This window comes from Megalobrama amblycephala, linkage group LG7 (genome assembly GCF_018812025.1).
Source record: "Megalobrama amblycephala isolate DHTTF-2021 linkage group LG7, ASM1881202v1, whole genome shotgun sequence".
Lineage (NCBI taxonomy): Eukaryota > Metazoa > Chordata > Actinopteri > Cypriniformes > Xenocyprididae > Megalobrama > Megalobrama amblycephala.
In genome coordinates, this window is record NC_063050.1 from 39,890,326 (window position 1) to 39,910,287 (window position 19,962).

The window sequence follows — 19,962 nt, forward strand, 5'->3', positions numbered from 1 at the left end:
TAATTAAACGTTTAACTTCACGCACGAGCAGATCGGTTTCTTCGCTTGAAAAGCGTTCAGCTTTTCCGCCAACAAATTCCGCCATGTAAATAGCAATCCGCCATGACGCGAGCGCATCTCGCTCTTAAAGGGAATGGGAGATGACACTCTGATTGGTTTATTAAACGTTACACCCATTACTCATTAAGAGAATAGGGACAACCCATTTCAAAAATGCGCCCCGGCGCACGGACCGTTTTTCCGTCGTTAAAATAGCAAAAGTGGATTTGGACACGCCCTGAGTGCATCTGCGCCGTGCGCTTTACACTTTGCGTTTAGATCGTTAAAATAGGGCCCTAAGTATTAAGCATTCTAAACTAGAGTTTTAATTTCAACCTTAATTGAACTATAATTTATATATTAATAAGTGATTTACAGTTGTAGATGTGGCCTCGTATTCCAGCTTAGTTCCTGATTCAGTTTTCGTTTCTTCTTCCTATCACTTTATATCACCCCTCTAACTGTCTTTTTAATAAAAATGACAAAATCCCCCAAAACACGCAAAAAAAAATAAAAAAAATAATAATAATAAATGACTAAACAAAAAGGTGCCAAATAAATAAGTAGAAATACTTGCGGGTGTTTTCAAAAGTAACAAATTACTTTTTTTTAAGTTGTAAATGCCCTATGACAGATACGATACACAAGTAGAATAATACAATTGTGTCTCTCTGTGTTAGTGCTGAAAGTGCCTCTAATGTCGTTTTCTTTCATATGAAAATATGCAGCGGTATGGCTGTGTTTAAATGTTAGCAGATGCGTTAACCCAGAGGCGACAGGTGACATGACAGTGATAAATGCACTGGCCTATTTGCTCATATCTTCTTCTTAATGGATCCCTACTTTTCACAATCCCCCCATATTTTCTTTTTTTCTGTCTCTACATGAAACGCTGCAAGAGACAACAGCCTCAAGTATCGAGAATCCGCTTATGGCAGTGTTTAGTTCCTCAATACTTTTGTTATTGCTGCTTTCAAGTCGACTATTGACTCTTTTTTTTATTTAGTGTCACAATGAACATAAAAAACATTCAATATTTGTGAGTAGATTTCCACTCAAATCTGTCACAGCAGATGTTTTTGTCATATATATTTTATCAAAACATACAAGCATGTCTCAATATAGGCTTCATGCCAAATAATGAAATTCAGTGACATTCAGTGATGCTATTTAGGTGATCCCTAAATCTAGATAGAATTTTATGACAATAAAAAATTGAAAAGTGAACTAAAAGATAACGTACATTGTTCTTAAAGAATGTGTTCATCTCACCTTGAAATTAGTTTTTCCGACTGTGAGTTAATCTAATATAATTTTTGTACCGCTTCTATAGACCTCCTATGTAAATATGTAACCTTAGTAGAAGGATTGAATACATTGTGTTTCCAAAGTTTTGATTTCTAAAGCTGTAGATGTTATAAGTTTAATTGGTGCACTGGCTGATTATATCAGTTAAAGGCCTGTATGTCTTTCATTGAATCTGCATCCATTCTGCACCGTTCCTGCGCATTCATCTACCACAGATGAATGTTTTATTTGTGCTACATCTGCAGTGGTTTTACTCCAGAGAGCAGGAGATGTCATTATGACTTGATGTGTTAGAAGGCTTTAGTGCTCTTTTCATTGACCCATTGAAACTCTTATCACTTATTGTCAAGTTTTCTTTTCATTCATCTGCTTTGACCTTATGGATTTTTCCTTGTCTTTTGGCTATTTTCTATCTGACCTTTTCCCTGCTAAGGTTGTATATGTTTAAATAGTCAGTGATGTTTAAAAAGTCAGTGATGGTGTGTGTGGTTTGTATTCATGCATTTGCAGTATGATAAATATGATAAAGCATTACTTGTCAAGGAGCCATAGTATCGTAGTATCCAGTGATATGGCTTTGTGAAAGCGGAGCTTGAAAGGTCTATTGTCTGCTTGTTTGTCATTTTATTTTTTCTGTCTTTTTCAGAGTTATATCCATGGCAGCAGTCAAGCTCAATTTGTGGCTGAATCTCACATTATTCTTCTGTTGAATATCCTTTCACATAAAACCTTCCTCTGCACAATAGACCTGCCACTTTGTTCTGTTAACGAAGTGAACCGTAATAACCCACTGACTTCATACAGGTATGTTCAGAATTCTGTTAACTTTTGTAAATGTAGTAAAAGCTGTAAATTTCCACAGCTTTTGCCCAGGTAGGTAATCATTTCTTTTCATGTTGTTTTTCTCTGTGATTAAACATGACTGGAAAAGATTTTTAATGTTAACTTTGTCAGCACAATTCCAGATTATTTCGTCAACAAAAATGAAAACATAAAAAAAAACATCATTTTAATTTACACATACTACTGACAACAAATATGACAAGACAAAAATAAAAACAGTATTAATAGTTATATACTGACTGTTCAAATGTTTGGGGTCAGTAAGACATTGATTTCAATATATATACAAATATGAAAAAAGAATTATAGAAAATAATTGTTGGTTTAACTTAAAAAAAAAATAAAATAAAATAAGTTACCTGGTTGCCTTAAGTTTGGAACCACTAAGATTTGTAATGTTTTTAAAAGAAGTTTCGTCTGCTCACCAAGGCTACATTTATTTAATTAAAAATACAGTAAAAAACAGTAATATTGTGAAATATTATTACAATTTAAAATAACTGTTTTCTATTTGAATATATTTCACAAAGTAATTTATTCCTGTGATGGCAAAGCTGAATTTTCAGCATCATTACTCACATGTCAGTGTCACATGATCCTTCAGAAATCATTCTAATATGCTGATCTGCTGCTCAAGAAACATTTAATGTGTACAATTGTACAAAATATTTGTGTACAATATTTTTTTTTCAGGATTATTTGATGAATAGAAAGTTCAAAAGAACAGTGTTTATCTGAAATCTAATCTTTTGTAACATTATAAATGTCTTTACTGCCACTTTTGATTGATTTAATGCATCCTTGCTGAATAAAAGTATTCATTTCTTTCATTTCTTTTCAAAAAAATAAAAATAAAAATTCTTACTGACCCCAAACTTTTGAACGGTAGTGTATAATGCTACAGAAGCTTTGTATTTCAGATAAATGCTGTTCTTTTGAACTTTCTATTCATCAAGGAATCCTGAAAAAAAAAAAAGTACACAACTGTTTTCAACATTGAAAATAATCATAAATGTTTATTGAGCAGCAAATCAGCATATTAGAATGATTTCTGAAGGATCATGTGACACTGAAGACTGGAGTAATGATGCTGAAAATTCAGCTTTGCATCACAGGAATAAATTACTTTGTCAAATATATTTAAATAGTACACAGTTATTTTAAATTGTAATAATATTTCACAATATTACTGTTTTTTACTGTATTTTTAATTAAATAAATGTAGCCTTGGTGAGCAGACGAAACTTCTTTTAAAAACATTAAAAATCTTAGTGGTTCCAAACTTTTGGACTGTACTGTATATATATGTGTGTATATATATATATATGTGTGTGTGTGTGTGTGTGTGTGTGTGTGTGTGTGTGTGTGTGTGTGTATGTATGTGTGTGTGTGTATATATATATATATATATATATATATATATATATATATATATATATATATATATATAATGATTCAGAATGATTTCTGAAGGATCATATGACACTGAAGTCAACAAACTTAAGTAATGAGAAAATTAAAAAAAAAAAAAAACTGAAGAAATGAATAAAAATTCTGATTTGCCATCACAGGAATAAATATTTTTTTTAAATATATTAAAATATAATATGGTTATTTTAAATTGTAGTAATATTTTACAATATTACAGTTTTCACTGTATTTATGATCAAATAAATGGTGAGCATAAAAGAAAAAAAATTGAATTTGTTTTGAATATATACATTTTGTCAACTAAAATTATTTCATATCAAATAGTCCAATGTCAGATGGTTTTGTTTACTCATCTGTGGTTGTCATCCATCAAGGTGCAGCTGTATGAAATGTTCTTACACATTTCTGTTTATCCTTATAGAAAGTCTCAAACATACTGTACACACACTTGCTTTCCTGGCTATGATGGGTATGTCCTTCTGAGTGTCGTTCTCTGTGTGAACTTCCCCTGTAATTACGTAGGTTTGTTGACTGTGCCTGATGGGTACAGAGTGGGCAGACAGACAGAGACCCTCTGCTAGCATCAGGCTCAGCTGCTGGAGGAGAGAGGTGCTGCTGGCAGAACACCTTGTGTTTGTCTGTCTTCCTCTTGCCGACACCTAGCTTTTCACCCCTCAGGCTAGAGGAGACCTCCCAGTCGAGTGAAGTGTGCTCAGAGTTGAAGAGAGTCTTGTTCCTATTGTGTTCACAGTAATTGAAATTTCCAGGTGTGCTGGAGCTATGCTTTGCCAGCCCAATCTTTAGTTTTACAGGTACTCTGTAAGCATCATATCAGGTCCTGGCTGTTTATTGTGCAAAACGGCCACATCTATGCCACTAGTTATTCCTTGACTTCCATCTCAGATGCCGCCATCACCATGGGAATGGTCCTTCTGAATGAAGCAGCCACCTCTAAGGGAGACGTGGGCAAACGAAGGAGTAAGTTTCTTTCTTTCATATTACTATTGTGTTCAGATTATATTTTATATAAGATTATATTTTATCAATTTACAAAAGATTTCTATTTCTTTTGAGTTTTCTATTCATCAAAAAATCCTGTGTATCACAGTTTCCTACAAAAATATTAAGGAGCACATGTTTACACTGATAATAAGAAATGTTTCTTGTGAATCAGATCAGCATATTAGAATGATTTCTGAAGAATCATGTGACACTGAAGACTGGAGTAATAATATTTGTATATCTCAATTATATATATAATATATATACATATATTTGCAAAATATGCAAAAATATGAATCATTTTAACAAAATAAGGAAGATCGTAAAAAATTGCATGTTATTTTTTTTTTTATTTAGTACTGTCCTAAATAAGCTATTTCACATAACAGATGTTTACATATAGTCCACAAGACAAAAAATGGCTGAATTTATAAAAATGACCCCATTCAAAAGTTTACATACACTTGATTCTTAATACTGTGTGTCATTACCTGGATGATCCACGACTGTTTGTTTGTTTTGTGATGGTTGTACATGAGTCCCTTCTTTATTCTGAGCAGTTAAACTGAGCTCTGTTCTTCAGAAAAATCCTCCAGGTCCTGCAAATTCTTCAATTTTCCAGCATCTTTTGCATATTTGAACCCTTTACAACAATGACTGTATGATTTTGAGATTCATCTTTTCACACTGAGGACAACTGCGGGACTCAAACACAGCTATTAAAAAAGGTTCAAACATTCACTGATGCTCCAGAAGGAAACACGATGCATAAAGAGCAGGGGGTGTAAACGTTTTGAATTGGATGAACAGGATAACTTGTACTTTTTTTGTCTTCTGGGAAACATGTAGACCTAAGTATTATAGCTTGCGAAGGGCATTGCTAAATGGAAAAAAATATGATAACCGGCCCGGGATAGTTCATCCAAAAATGAAAATGTGATTTTTATCTGCTTACCCCCAGCGCATCCAAGATGTAGGTGACTTTGTTTCTTCAGTAGAACACAAATGATGATTTTTAACTCCAACCGTTGCAGTCTGTCAGTCCTATAATGCATGGCAATGGTAACAAAATCAATGAGAGTAAAAAAAAACATGCTCAGACAAATCCAAATTAAACCCTGCGGCTCGTGACAACACATTGATGTCCTAAGACACGAACCGATCGGTTTGTGCTAGAAACCAAACAGTATTTATATCATTTTTTACCTCTAATACACCACTATGTCCAACTGCCTTGAGCGCGCGCACGGCATACGCTGCGTGAGGTGTGTACACGCTCTGGCGTAGTTTAAACATGGTGCCGTAGTACAACAGTTGTTATACAAATGGAAGTAAACCACTAAAAAACATGGTTTTGTTACATCAAAACTTAATTTTATTTTGTTACTTTTCATAAGGGCAGCTTTACAAATAAAAAGGACACATACAAAGATCTAGTTCACATACCTCAGTTGGATGTGGAAAAACCATAGGCACAGCTGATGGTTTAAGTTGTACGTGATCTTCTCCTGGGTATGTAAAATCATCAGGGGGGAAATGATCGGTGCAGACCCTCAACAACTTTAGTACGTTAATGGGTGTGTTGATATTCAGCTGAAGAGCGATCAACCATAAGTTGGGAATACGTGGAAAGTCACCACTCCCGAATGAGTTCGCATGAGAGAACGTAGTCTTTTAGTTTTAAGTCGGTTTGAACAATCCGGATAAGCGCAAGTAAGTACCATTTTGATTAGCCATCATACCTACAGTGTTTGTGCACCGTGTAAACAATGAGTGACGTATACATGCGAGAGATCACTTCCGGCGCTTGCGTAAACTATGCCAGAGCGCGTACACACCTCACGCACCGGATGCCGTGCGCGCGCTCAAGGCAGTTGGACATAGTGGTGTATTAGAGGTAAAAAATGATATAAATACTCTTCGGTTTCTCGCACAAACCGATCGTTTCGTGTCTTAGGACATCAATGTGTTGTCACGAGCCGCATGGTTTAATTTGGATTTGTCTGTGCATGTTTTTTTACTCTCATAGATTTTGTTACCATTGCCATGCATTATACGACTGATAGATGGCAACGGTTGGAGTTAAAAAAATCATCATTTGTGTTCTACTGAAGAAACAAAGTCACCTACATCTTGGATGCCCTGGGGGTAAGCAGATAAACATCATTTTTGGGTGAAGTATCCCTTTAAATTAAACAAGGAGTTAAAGGATTAGTTCACTTTTAAATAAACTTTTGCTGATAATTTACCCACTTCCATGTCATCCAAGATGTCCATGTCCTTCTTTCTTCAGTCGAAAAGAAATTAAGGTTTTTGATGAAAACATTCCAGGATGGATTTTTCTCTATATAATGGACTTCAGTGGGCACCAAATGGTTCAAGGTCCAAATGACAGTTTCAGTGCAGCTTCAAAGGGCTTTAAACGATACCAGATGATACCAGATGATGAATAGGGGTCTGATCTAGCGAAACGATCGGTCATTTAAAAAAAGTTTTAAAAAGTTTTATAAGCACAAATGCTAGCCTTGCTCTGATGCGGGTTCGTGACGTCACGTAATACGCAATTACATTGAAAAAGTCATACTTCACATAGGCGGAAGTACCTAGTCATACCCTTCTCCATTAGAACAAAAACACCTCTAAAACGCTGTTGCTCAGTAACGGTGGAAATTCATTTTGTCTGGTAATGCAGCGAGATGGAAACAGGGACTCACCAGCTGTGTCTCATTTCGAAGGCTGCATACGTCATTGAGGCTGTATCATTTCAGAAAAGTAAGTAGGACTCTCCGAATGCGACCTTGGAATGCGTCCTTCTTTCACAGGAATTCGGAGGATGCATGAAGTGTATCCTTCACTGCTGCAGATAGCCCTCAATTCTTTGCGTCGCTGTTAACAACAGTCATTTATTTAAAAAAAATAAAAAATAAATGGTGGCGTCGGCAAACGTACATACAAGCAATGATGTGTTTAAATGTAAGTAGTTTCATGCTTGTTTTTGTTTTAAACTTTGTTCTTCCTAATATACTCCTCTTTTGTCTCTGGAACAGATATCTGTTGTACATAAGCCAGCTCCTCAAGCATTAACCAAAATAAAACAAGTAAATACATTTTCTTTTCAAATTACATACAAACTTATTAATAATTTTCATTCATTTGCTGAGAGTGCAACGAGGCTGCCGTGAACGCATTGGCATAGCAACGATATACTTCCTGTTTCCTTTCCTGCCTGTGTGTCCTACGAAGGACGTCTCGTTTAATTCTGGCTAAGGACACTCCATATATCGCATCCTTCACAGGATTCGTCCTCTTGAGGATGCAGCCTTCTAAATTAAATTAAATGAGACACAGCTACTGACTGATTAACTTCTGACTCGGTACTTCCGCCTACGTAAAGCGTGACCTTTTCAACGTAATTGCGTATTACGTGATGTCACGAAAGTGCATCGCAGAACAGAGCAAGGCAAGCATTTGTGCTTATAAAACTTAAACTTTTTTATTATTTTTTTTTAAAATGACCAATCGTTTCGCTAGATTTATTAATCGCCCTTATTCATCGCCTGGTATCATTTAAAGGGCATATTGCAGGTTAGAGCTTTAGTGATTCAATGTGTAGAAAAATAATGTATGAAATAGATTTTCTTGAAAAAACACGCATAAATACGCTACATAGGCTTCTGGAGTCGTTTTTTGTGAGAGAATTTTACTTCCGCATCTGAAAAATGCCAAATCGGACGTGACGTCACTGAAGGGAACGCGATCAATATAAACTATAGGAAAACAATGGATCGCAGTGACAGTTCGGATGCTGAGGAAATTGTAAATGCTTATTTATACTCGTATAACTAATCACAGCCATACAATTAGCCTGCTATGTGGTCAAGAGAGCAGGGACAGGCCAGAATTAGACAGAATAACGGTCAAAAGAGACAATTTGAGCTGTTGTGTGAGGAGAAGCAGTGGAGAACAGGACAGAGACCGGTGTTAGCTTATAGATATAACGTTAACGACATGTGCTCAGATCACAATATTGTACAGATTATTATCATGAATCAGGCAATAGCAAAGCTACTGGTCATCTAGGAGTAGGCCTAACTGATTACTAATAACAGAAACGAATAAACTTTGATCAAGCGTATGTCACACGCGTTAATATCCGTCCACACTAACGTTACGTGATATAGCCGTTTCTCATCACGACTGATTTGGTAGTTAGCAAATGTAATAATCAAACATAAAACTTAAAATGTGAACCGTAAGTCTTCATCGAGCTGCATCTCTGACAGATCCGTGATCATGTCTCCCGCCGGCGGCCAAACATATAATGTTAACTTACTGTATGTATTTCATGTTATCCTTTATTCATTAATTCTGTTATGAGTTTATTCCGTGCCCATTCACTGATTGTGTGAGGATGTATGATGCCGTGATTATGTAGTTGTGTGAACTTGAATGTATATATAAGTTTGCATACATGGCATGCATGAAATTGGAGTATTTACTGTACATTACCAGCACATCATTCAAAACTGTTTTGTATGAGTGTGAGACTGTATGCATGTGTACATAATTTGTATTCATCAGTGTTGAAATTGATTCAAGTAAAAATGGTGAAGAAGCATAGCGTGTGTAAGTTTATTCATTTAATATAATCATTTACAGAAGTATTACAATGTTGAACTCCATCATGTCGCCAGGATGATAATCCTCCAGTCTAAAATGAACGTGTTTTTCGACGCAGATGCAGAAGTGAAGTCCCGTCTCTTCACCTGCACAAAACAAACCCCGGCACAGAAGATAGCAGCGTAGTTTTTCTTGTTAGTAAACCTCTGTACTCGATGCCCTGACAGGCTGAAGTTTGTGCAACCTCCACAAACACAATAATTTACCATTACAATGATAAATAGAATACAAAAACTACCGAAAACACACTGATTCACGGCCGCTGTTGCTAAATACCAATATATTCTGCACTGAATCAACACAGAGCTCTGCGAACATCTCCCTGTAGTGACGTAAAATGACGCGACGCTGAAAAAAAAGCGTTTTTTACAGAGACCGTCACTTTATCTACTAAATTAATGCCCTTATGTCTCGCAAAACATTTTTAAACCCTGCAGTACCTTTTTATATGGTATTTTTGTACAAGGTTATATATTCATCTCGAAAAAAATGTTAAACCTGCAATATGCCCTTTGAAGCTGCACTGAAACTGTCATTTGGACATTGAACCGTTTGGTGCCCATTGAAGTCCATTATATGGAGAAAAATCCTGGAATGTTTTCATCAAAAACACTTAATTTCTTTTCGACTGAAGAAAGAAAGACATGGACATCTTGGATGACATGGGGGTGAGTAAACTATCAGCAAATTTTATTTAAAAGTGAACTAATCCTTTAAGATAGTTTTCTTTCTGTATCTTTTAAAACAAGCATCAAAAACAGCATTTCTTTTTCCTTTGCATATTGATATTGTGTGTGCATGTGTATTTTGTGTTATGTTTTAAAGTGTGTGATTGGCTGCTGATAACTGTGAGCATGAGTATGCATCTTGTGTGTGTGTGTGTGTGTGTGTGTGTGTGTGTGTGTGTGTGTGTGTGTGTGTGTGTGTGTGTGTGTGTGTGTGTGTGTGTGTGTGTGTGTGTGGCCCTGTATATCACCTCCAGCTCAAGTCTCTGTCCCACTTACAAGTTTGTGTTACATGACTGTCTTTTTTTTCCTCTGAGCTTCTCACATTAAACTCGTTCTCACTCCCCCTCTTGAAGTGCTTCTCAGGGGTTCCCATAAAGACAAGCATAGCTTCCAGACTGTGATAGACGAATAGCTTTCCATGTATTATCACTGCATTAGCTGTGGAGACCACTTAATGTGATGGCCTCCATCCCACCTCCAAAGAGTCATCCCCAGCTTTGATATGCTAATGGATTGAATTATGGGTAATATGTAAATGCTGAGTTATGTAAATGACGAGTTATTTTTGGCTTGGTTTCCAACTCACCTCCATGACAAACAAGGGGAGTGCTTTTTGTTTCTGATTTTAGACTGCTTGGAAAGAGAATTGAGCTCTTTATGCAATACGCTGGGAGACAAATGCTTGTAATTACTGTATGTGTGTGTCAGCAGAAGTGTATAATTGTGGCAATTGCAATTTGTGTTTGTGTGGGTGATCGTGTGTAAGGCAGTTTTAGTAGTCATGATTATGTAGCACCATTTAAATGTCATGCAACATCATTTTTAACCCTACTTGTGTTATTAACACTTGCTAAATACCACTCAAACCAGTTTTAATTGAGATCAAGCAAGATTAGTCTGTTTTAGAATTAGTCTGTTGAACAGAATGACCTAATTGAACGTTTGAAAACAGTGAATAGAATTATAGCTTATTGGTGTGAATTACTCTTCTGAAACAGTACCATACACGTGGCTTTTAACATGACAGGCCACCATACAAATGTACAGTACTTTACAGTAAGTTTGTAGTTTTTATGTGTTTTTTTTTTTTTTTTTTTTTTTTAAGACCCACTTGACCACAATATTATTCTCTCAAAATATCTTTCATCATCATTTTTTTGGATAACTTTATTCTTTTTAAATTTTTTTAGTTTTTATATTGTATGGCTTTTTGAAAGAGCTTAAAGGGTTAGTTCACCCAAGGGTTGTCCCTATTCTCTTAATGAGTAATGGAGGTGTTTTGGGCATAAACCATTAGAGTCTCATCTCCCATTCCCTTTAAAAGCCAGTTGCGCTCGGGCCATGGCGGACTTGCTATTTACATGACAGAATTTGCATGTGGAAAAACTGAATGCTTCTTTAGCAAGGAAACAAATCTGCTTGTGCACGAGGTTAAAGCATGTGAGCAAACCATCTACAGGAAAAGCTGGATTCCACCAAAGCATTTTTATCTTTATGCACACAATAGTAATGTTTTACATTGTAATACTTTTATATATTTTTATATTCCTTTTTAATATTTGGCATGTTTGTGTGCTGCTGCGCGTCCCTGTGTGTGTAATAAGCAGCATTGTACACCCCCATATAGGCGCATATTACTAATGTACTCTTTAAATAACAAAACAAGTATTGCTCCATTGACTTTAGACCAGGTTTCAGTTGGTCAATGGTGCAGTCTATTTCAGTTGCCTCAAAATAGCAACACGCCAACAATGCACCTGAACACACCTCATTTTCAGACCAGCACGCCCACAGGCGCACAAATGGGCGAAAATGCATTTGATATTTAAACAACGTGGTGCAGGATGTGAAAATGATAACTGAGTCGGGCTAAAACTAGCAAAATACAATTGCGTTCCACCTGGTACCGCATTGTGCCGGGTGTATGATAGGGCCCTTAAGCACTGTAGTCACGTTGACTATTTTAACCACGTCTTTACTGCTTTTCTGGACCTTGAATGATGGTAATTACATTGCTTTTTATGGGGGATATTAAAAAAAACTTGGATTTCATCAAAAATATCTAAAATTTGTCTTCCGAAGAAGAACGGATATTGGAAATGACATGAGGGTGAGTAATTAATGATAGAAATTTCATGATTAATGATAGAAATCTTTAAAAGGTTAAATGGGAATTACAAACTCAATTCATTAATTAACATTTAGTATGTTTTAAATATTGCCCACCACTTTAACACACTGCAATTAGTTAGACTTTTAGCATTTTAATTTAATTATGCCAACATAATTAGCAATTTAAAAGCCATATTTGAAGATTACCAGATATGAAATGGCAGGATTTATTGAAAGAAAAGACCAATTCAATCATTATGCAGGTAAGTACAAGAAAACAAAAAGATTGATGGTAATTCAATGTACAAATATTGCAATGAAATTAATGCTATTGGTTAGATTTTGAATTGCACTGGACAAAGGATTAACAAACTTAAAGGCTATCTTTCTACGTAAAGGGCTTAAAGAAGCTGTAGTGGATTGGATTGGATTGGATTAGGTTACTTATACTGAATCGAATAGTTGAGAATCAAATCATTCTGAATATGCAGAAAATCACAGCCCTAATCTATAGCCATCTTTATACTGCAAGGTGTTGCATTATGTGGTTCTTGTGCATTTGCAATGTTTAAAGCAGATCTGATGTGGCATTTCATTTACACAAAACCAAAGTCTAAATCCTAAATTCTGGTATTTCCTCCAGGAAATGCAGATCTAGTGTTTCACAGTAAGATGTTTTATATAAGATTAGACTTAATCTCGACAGGTGAATGTGTTGAAATGATTCATATCCTTCATAAAGCTTACATTAGCTGGTGTTTTAGCGACGCATAACTTCTTGACTTCCTCTCTCCAGAGGTTGTGTCTCACATTTTCCCCTACGCCACCCAAATTTGCCGCGGCCATCATCTGCCACGCCAGGGCCGTGGCACGGGGGTCAGAGGTCACGTTAGCGCAGCAGATAATTAAACCGGCCGTGGCACCTCGTCTGCCCAGCACTGGGCTTTTCCTACACCTGTCACTGTTAATTGACCATTATGCATATATGAATCTACATTATTATAATCCCATCAGTCAGCCTCAGTAATGTTTGGTGAGAAGAAAGGTCATTTTACAGAGAAAGAGACTTCGTAGAGAGAGGGGGAAGAGAGAAGGGTTGCATCTTATAGCACTTCCCCTGGGGTGTGAAAAGGAGGAGGAAGACCCTGCAGCTGAGGCAGATGTTTGCTCTGTAGGCACTGCTGGGTGACCCTCTGTCTAGCCACTGGAGGTACATGAGACGGCCGCACTGACTAATTTATGTGATGGAGTTGGAGTAATAAGTTCTGACTGATGAGATGCATGCGTGTGTGTGTGTGTCATCATGCATATGCATGCATATATGGGTGTGCTTTTAAGTGCATGTCATAAAGATGGGCTTACTCAAAGAGATATGGTGTCTGTATTAATCTGTGTATGATTGTGTAATTTGTCTTGTATATTTTGTATTTGGTGTGTAGTTTTTATACATCAGCCACATCTTGTTCAAATACATAGAAAAAAACTGTAAACTGACAGCTTTTTAATGTATGTGTGAGATTGGCCTCACCTCTGTTATGTCTCGGCATCTATTACAATACGCTACAGGTTACAAGGTAGGCAATTTGACAAATCGTTTTTTTTTTTTTTTTGTATTGATCTACACTGGATGGGAACAGCACATTGCAATGTGACAAAACTAGTTCTCACATTATAATTACTGAAGCTGTCTGAACACACCTATTTTTAAAGGGTTAGTTCACCCAAAAATGACATTTCTGTCATTAAGTACTCACCCTCATGTCGTCCCAAACCTGTAAGATCTTCGTACATCTTCGGAACACAAATTAAGATATTTTTGAGGAAATCCAAGGGTTTCTGAACCACACATAGGCAGCAAAGTCATTGCACCTTTTGAGGTCCAGAAAGGTAAAGACATTGTTAAAATAGTCCATGTGATACAGTGGTTGAACCTTAATGTTATGAAGCGATGAGAATACTTTTTCTGTGCAAAAACAAAACAAAAATGTAAATTTAACAATTTGAACTGTTGTCATATACATGTAGTGTGTGGGGTTAGTAAAAAAAACAGTAAAAACAGCAATATTTTGAAATATTATTACAATTTAAAATAACTGTTTTCTATTTGAATGCATTTTAAAAATGTAATTTATTCATATGATGGTGAATAAATTATGATGGTATGTCATATGATGGTATTGCTGAATTTTCAGTAGCCATTACTCCAGTCTTCAGTATCACATGATCCTTCAAAAATCAACCAATTAATATGCAGTGTTAATTTCGTTGACGAATAATTTTCATAATTTCGTCAACGACATTTTTTCACGGACGAAAACGAGACGATGACTAAACAAAAATGCGTTTTGAATGACTAAAACTATGACTAAAATCTACTCTAATAAATAAAAACGAGACGAAAATGAAAGAGAGGGACGATTTGGGAAGATATCCAGTCAGGACTGCTATGTGGAAGATTTGAAGTGTAATGTGCTGATCTAACCGCGGGAAAAAGCGGCGCTGTTGCGCGCTCTACAGGCTCGTGCAGCAGCAGCACTTCAGACTGCTTCACAATTAATGAATAGCGCACATTTATGCCAAGCGATTGCTTATAAGCTAATGTTGATGAATTATGGCAATGTTTACTACACGATGTTTATATGGTAGAATGTTTTAGGCGGTTGTAAAAATGCATATTTTTCACCCTCATGAGTAGCCTGCTACTACAATAGGCTACAGTGCAGACTGCAGACATTTCAGAATAAAAGTCACAGTGTATTTCGGGATGATTTATAATTAATATTTTTTCCTGGTCATTATTGTTATTTTGTTTACACAAACTGCATTTAATTTAATTTCTATTTAATTCATAGTAAACTACTGTATCTTCTGTCACAGGAAGGAAAGACTAAGAACATTATTGGACACATTATTCAATACATTTTACAAGTATAAGGGTTATTATAGTTAACTAAACCTAAAACCAAAGAAATCTTCATTACTTGAAATAAACATTAACTGAAATAAAAATAAATATATAAAAATGTAAACTTGTTTTATTTCATCTAGTTTCTAAGCTTTAGCTTAACCTGAGGTATTAAAATAACAAACAGAAATAAAAACTTATAGACATTTAAAAGCAAAACTAAAAGATAAAACACAAAAAATACTAAAACTTTTAGCTAAAATTACAATGAATGCAGAAAAACTAAAAATCAAATCTAATAAATATTTTAAACGAAAACTAGTACCTCAATGAAAAGTGTGTCAATCCCTGAAAAGTACTGAATTTTGCTCTTTTGTGTCTTTTTGCACTTGAACGGTCAAAAACCGTCTGCTTTGGGGAGCAAAGTACAGTTGGGTGAACATAAACAGTTTGGGGAATATCAGATGTGCCTATATCAGTGTATAGGATCTGTGTATTGTTAGAGAAATGCTTAATGCATTACAATTTAACTAAATTAGATTTTAGTCGACTAAATCTACTGTAGATTTAGTCGACTAAAATCTTATGATATTTAGTCGACTAAAACTAGACTAAAACTAAAACAATTTCCGATTACTAAAATATGACTAAAACTAAATGGCATTTTAGTCAAAAGACTATGACTAAAACTAAATCAAAATTTGATGTCAAAAATAACACTGCTAATAGGTTGATTTGGTCCTTAATAAGTATTTCTTCTTATTATCAACGTTGGAAGTAGTTGCGCTGCTTATTATCTGTGGAAATTGTCATACATATTTTTTTCAGGATTCTTTGATGAATAGAAAGATCAAAGGAACAGGATTTCTTTCAAATAGATATCTTTTGTACGATTATCAGTGTCTTTAATGTCACTTTTGATCAATTTGATGTCCTTAAAAAAAAATTAATTGAATAAAAATAGACTTTTAAAGTCTTAAACGGTAGTTTAATTTGGATATTTTAACGGCAGTAATTTGGGATTTGCTGTGAATAAAATTTTTGTTGCAAAGCTTATTTACATGTGAAAATATGAACACGGTGTTTGCGGCAGGGGTTTGCCTGAACGTTTATTGAGTGAGTACATTTTTTGCAATTCTGAAACAGCCTGTAAGTCAATGTTTATGCCAACACATTTCCATTGAAAATAAAGTAGGATGCAGAATCTCCCATTTTACCATTGCTGAGGTCCACTCTCAAGCTTAAAGCTTGAAAATTGGTTCATGGTTGGTGAACATTCTGTGGGATGTCCAATCTCGATGTTAGCAATGTAGTGAAACTCATCTCAGCATAATAGGTCACTTCCAGAACAGACTTTTTCAGGTGTCATCCCAAAGCTATAAAGTGACACAAAGAAATCTTTCCTATGGGGATTTTCTAGGAACAAAATAATCTCACTGTTAATCCCTCCACAAAGTATCTGCTGATGGTAAAAGGTGAGGCTTTGTGACTGGATATATTTAAAGAACTATATATTTTCACTTGTAAGCAGAAAACATTCCAGCACATCAAGGCAGTCAGCTTAAATGCAGTTCCTTGCCGAAACAGAAAAAAAAATACTCAGTTTGTTTCCACCAGTCATAACAACACTGTAAAATGCTTGAGTAATGCAACACCATGTGAGACTATAATGGATATTGACTTTTTCCAACAAGGTTAGAGGCGTCGACCTATATGCAGAAAAATCCTGTTCACTGCCCACCAACAACTATGAAATTGAGTGTTTTTGGTTGTTTCGCTCAGTACACAAAATACTCAATAAAAATTGAAAGGGCTCACATAATTAAATTAATATTCTAGGTTAAATACATTGTAAAGCATGCAATTGCAGAGATAATGATTGTTCTATCATTGGTCAGGTAAACAGATGGCCCTGGCCAAAATGAACACCATTGGTTGAGGCAGCAGATGATAATGACTGTAACTTTTATAAAAGAAGTCTTACAATGATTGTTTCATAGACTTTCAAAGTGTATTTCTGTCAACAACTTACTGTTTAACACTTTAGGATAAGCAAAAAATATTTTCTTTCATGCTACAGATGCTGTCGATTAGAATTTATCTCACAATATTCCTTAACATACTAAGAGTAATTTTATAAAGCGTATTAATACATTTGGGACAGACAGTTTAGAGGGAATAGCCCATTATACAGCATTAAGCACATTTGTAAAGAAAGCAGATGGACTATCTTATTAGGCTCATCATCATAAAAATTATATTTAATGCATAGCCAAAGGCAAACTATTGTATGCTGGGCCATTAGGAAGAAAATAAACCATTCACCAGTAAAAACTAGGGCAAAAGCTAGTGAACAGTGACAGGTTCAATGTTTTCCAACACAAAAGTTATGATTGATTAGTCCAGAAAGACGATGTGTATTAAAAAGATAAAAACAAAGTATAAGGGTGTGCTTTAAAACTGTTTGCTACAGGAAGCCAGTGGATTTGCTGCAGATAGGTGGTCCAGATGGTCCAGATGCTTGGTGCATAAACCAAAAAGCAACAATGTAATAAACCTGCATTTATGATCATAAACAATGACATATACCTCAACAACAAATTAAACTCAGTGTTTACATGCAAAAAAATAAATAAATAAATAAATAAATAATATTCTTGGAGCGTTAATTTACAGTATCCAACTCTCCAAACTGTGCTTCAAATACCCATTAACTGTAGTTGACACTCTGCATTATTTCCATAGAAAATGGAGAAAATAATAATGCAGTGCAATAGTGTTAAAGGTGCCCTAGATTCAAAAATTTAATTTACCTCAGCATAGTTAAATAACAAGAGTTCAGTACATGGAAAGGACATATATTGAGTCTCAAACTCCATTGTTTCCTCCTTATATAAATCTCATTTGTTTAAACGACCTCCGAAGAACAGGCGAATCTCAACATAACACCGACTGTTACGTAACAGTCGGGGTGAACGCCCCAATATTTGCATAATGCCAGCCCATGTTCCCAATATTATAAAAGGCATTAGACAAGGGCAGCCAGTAACGTCTGGATCTGTGCACAGGTGAATCAACAGACTAGGTAAGCAAGCAAGAACAATAGCGAAAAATGGCAGATGGAGCAATAATAACTGACATGATCCATGATAACATGATATTTTTAGTGATATTTGTAAATTGTCTTTCTAAATGTTTCGTTAGCATGTTGCTAATGTACTGTTAAATGTGGTTAAAGTTACCATCGTTTCTTACTGAATTCACAGAGACAAGAACCGTCGCTATTTTCATTTTTAAACACTTGCAGTCTGTATAATTCATAAACACAACTGCATTCTTTATAAATCTCTCCAACAGTGTAGCATTAGCCGTTAGCCACGGAGCACAGCCTCAAATTCACTCAGAATAAAACGTTAACATCCAAATAAATACTTTACTCACATAATGCGAAGCATGCATACAGCATGCATGACGAACATCTTGTAAAGATCCATTTGAGGGTTATATTAGCTGTGTGAACTTTGTAAATGCGCTGTAATATAGTCGAGAGCTCGTGTGGCAGGGAGCATGCGAATTAAAGGGGTGCCGCTGCCTAAATCAGTGCATTGTTAATGATGCCCCAAAATAGGCAGTTAAAAAAAATTAATTTAAAAAAATCTATGGGGTATTTTGAGCTGAAACTTCACAGACACATTCAGGAGACACCTTAGACTTATATTACATCTTGTGAAAAAGCATTCTTGGGCACCTTTAAAGGAACAGTTCACCTAAAAATTAAAGTTCTGTCATCATATACTCATTCTTATTTCATTTCAAACCTGTATGACTTTCTTCTGTGGAACATAACAGATATTTTGAACAATGTGGGGTTCAAAGTAACAATGGACCATTGACTTGGTGAACCATTCCTTTAATATAATTTTGGATAATTTTTTTACTTTTACTTCTATCTAAAACAGTAAGTACCATACATACAAAAAACCTCAACCTCTGGTGACTTAAAGAGTTAGTTCACCCAAAAATAAAATTCTGTCACCCCTAAGACCTTTGTTCATCTCCGTAACACAAATTAAGATATTTTTGATAAGGTATATTCTCATCCATAGACAGCAATTTAACCACCACTTTCAAGATCCCGAAATATACTAAAGATATCGTTTAAAAATTCAACGTGACTGCAGTGGTCTAACTTTATTTTTTTATGAAGTGTCGAGAATACTATTATATACTAACAAACAAAAATAATGACTTTATTCAACAATATCTTCTCTTCCCTGTCATTCTCATACATTGTCATTCATACATTCTCATACATCATCCAGCGCTTCCATGTCAGAACGCCGACTCATTATTGTCTGGCTCCTGCCGCATACGTCATGCTGCGCACATGATCAGCTTTGGCCAATACTGAGCCGGCATTCGGACGTAAACACGGAAGCCTTCACTGTGCTTACTGCATCAACTGCGTAAGGATAATGACAGGGAAGAGAAGAAATTGTTTTTGAAATTTGTTTTTGTACACAAAAAGTATTCTCATTAATTTATAAAATGAAAGTTGAACCACTTTGTTGTACCTTTCTGGACCTTGAAAGTGGTGATTATATTGCTGTCTCTGGACGAATCATATACCTCTCGGATTTCATCAAAAATATCTTAATGTGTGTTCTGAAGATGAACTAAGGTCTTATGGGTCTGGAAGGACATGAGGGTGAGTAATTAAGGACAGAATTTTTATTTTTGGGTGAACTAACCCTTTAAAATGTTAATTGCTACTATGCAGAATAAGCATACTTACACAGTGAGTGGTTGATCAAAAGCAGCGGTCGTCAAGGAAACACACTGACTCAAAGCATTTAAAATAGGATGATGCTAAATGAAGATTGTCAGAGTAGTGATGCTTTAGTTTCAAACTCC

The 19,962-nt window shown here is 35.4% G+C and overlaps 1 protein-coding gene across 2 annotated transcripts in view; it reads left to right on the top strand.

The window, feature by feature from the left end:
• The window catches only part of tusc3 (tumor suppressor candidate 3), a 108,059-nt gene that overhangs the window by 82,755 nt on the left and 5,342 nt on the right, over positions 1-19,962 (top strand). For both annotated transcript variants that reach the window (XM_048197426.1, XM_048197427.1), the window contains 2 exons: positions 1,994-2,057; positions 4,525-4,599. In XM_048197426.1, coding sequence (XP_048053383.1) covers positions 1,994-2,057; positions 4,525-4,599 — 139 coding nt within the window. The remainder of the gene's footprint in view (positions 1-1,993; positions 2,058-4,524; positions 4,600-19,962) is intronic.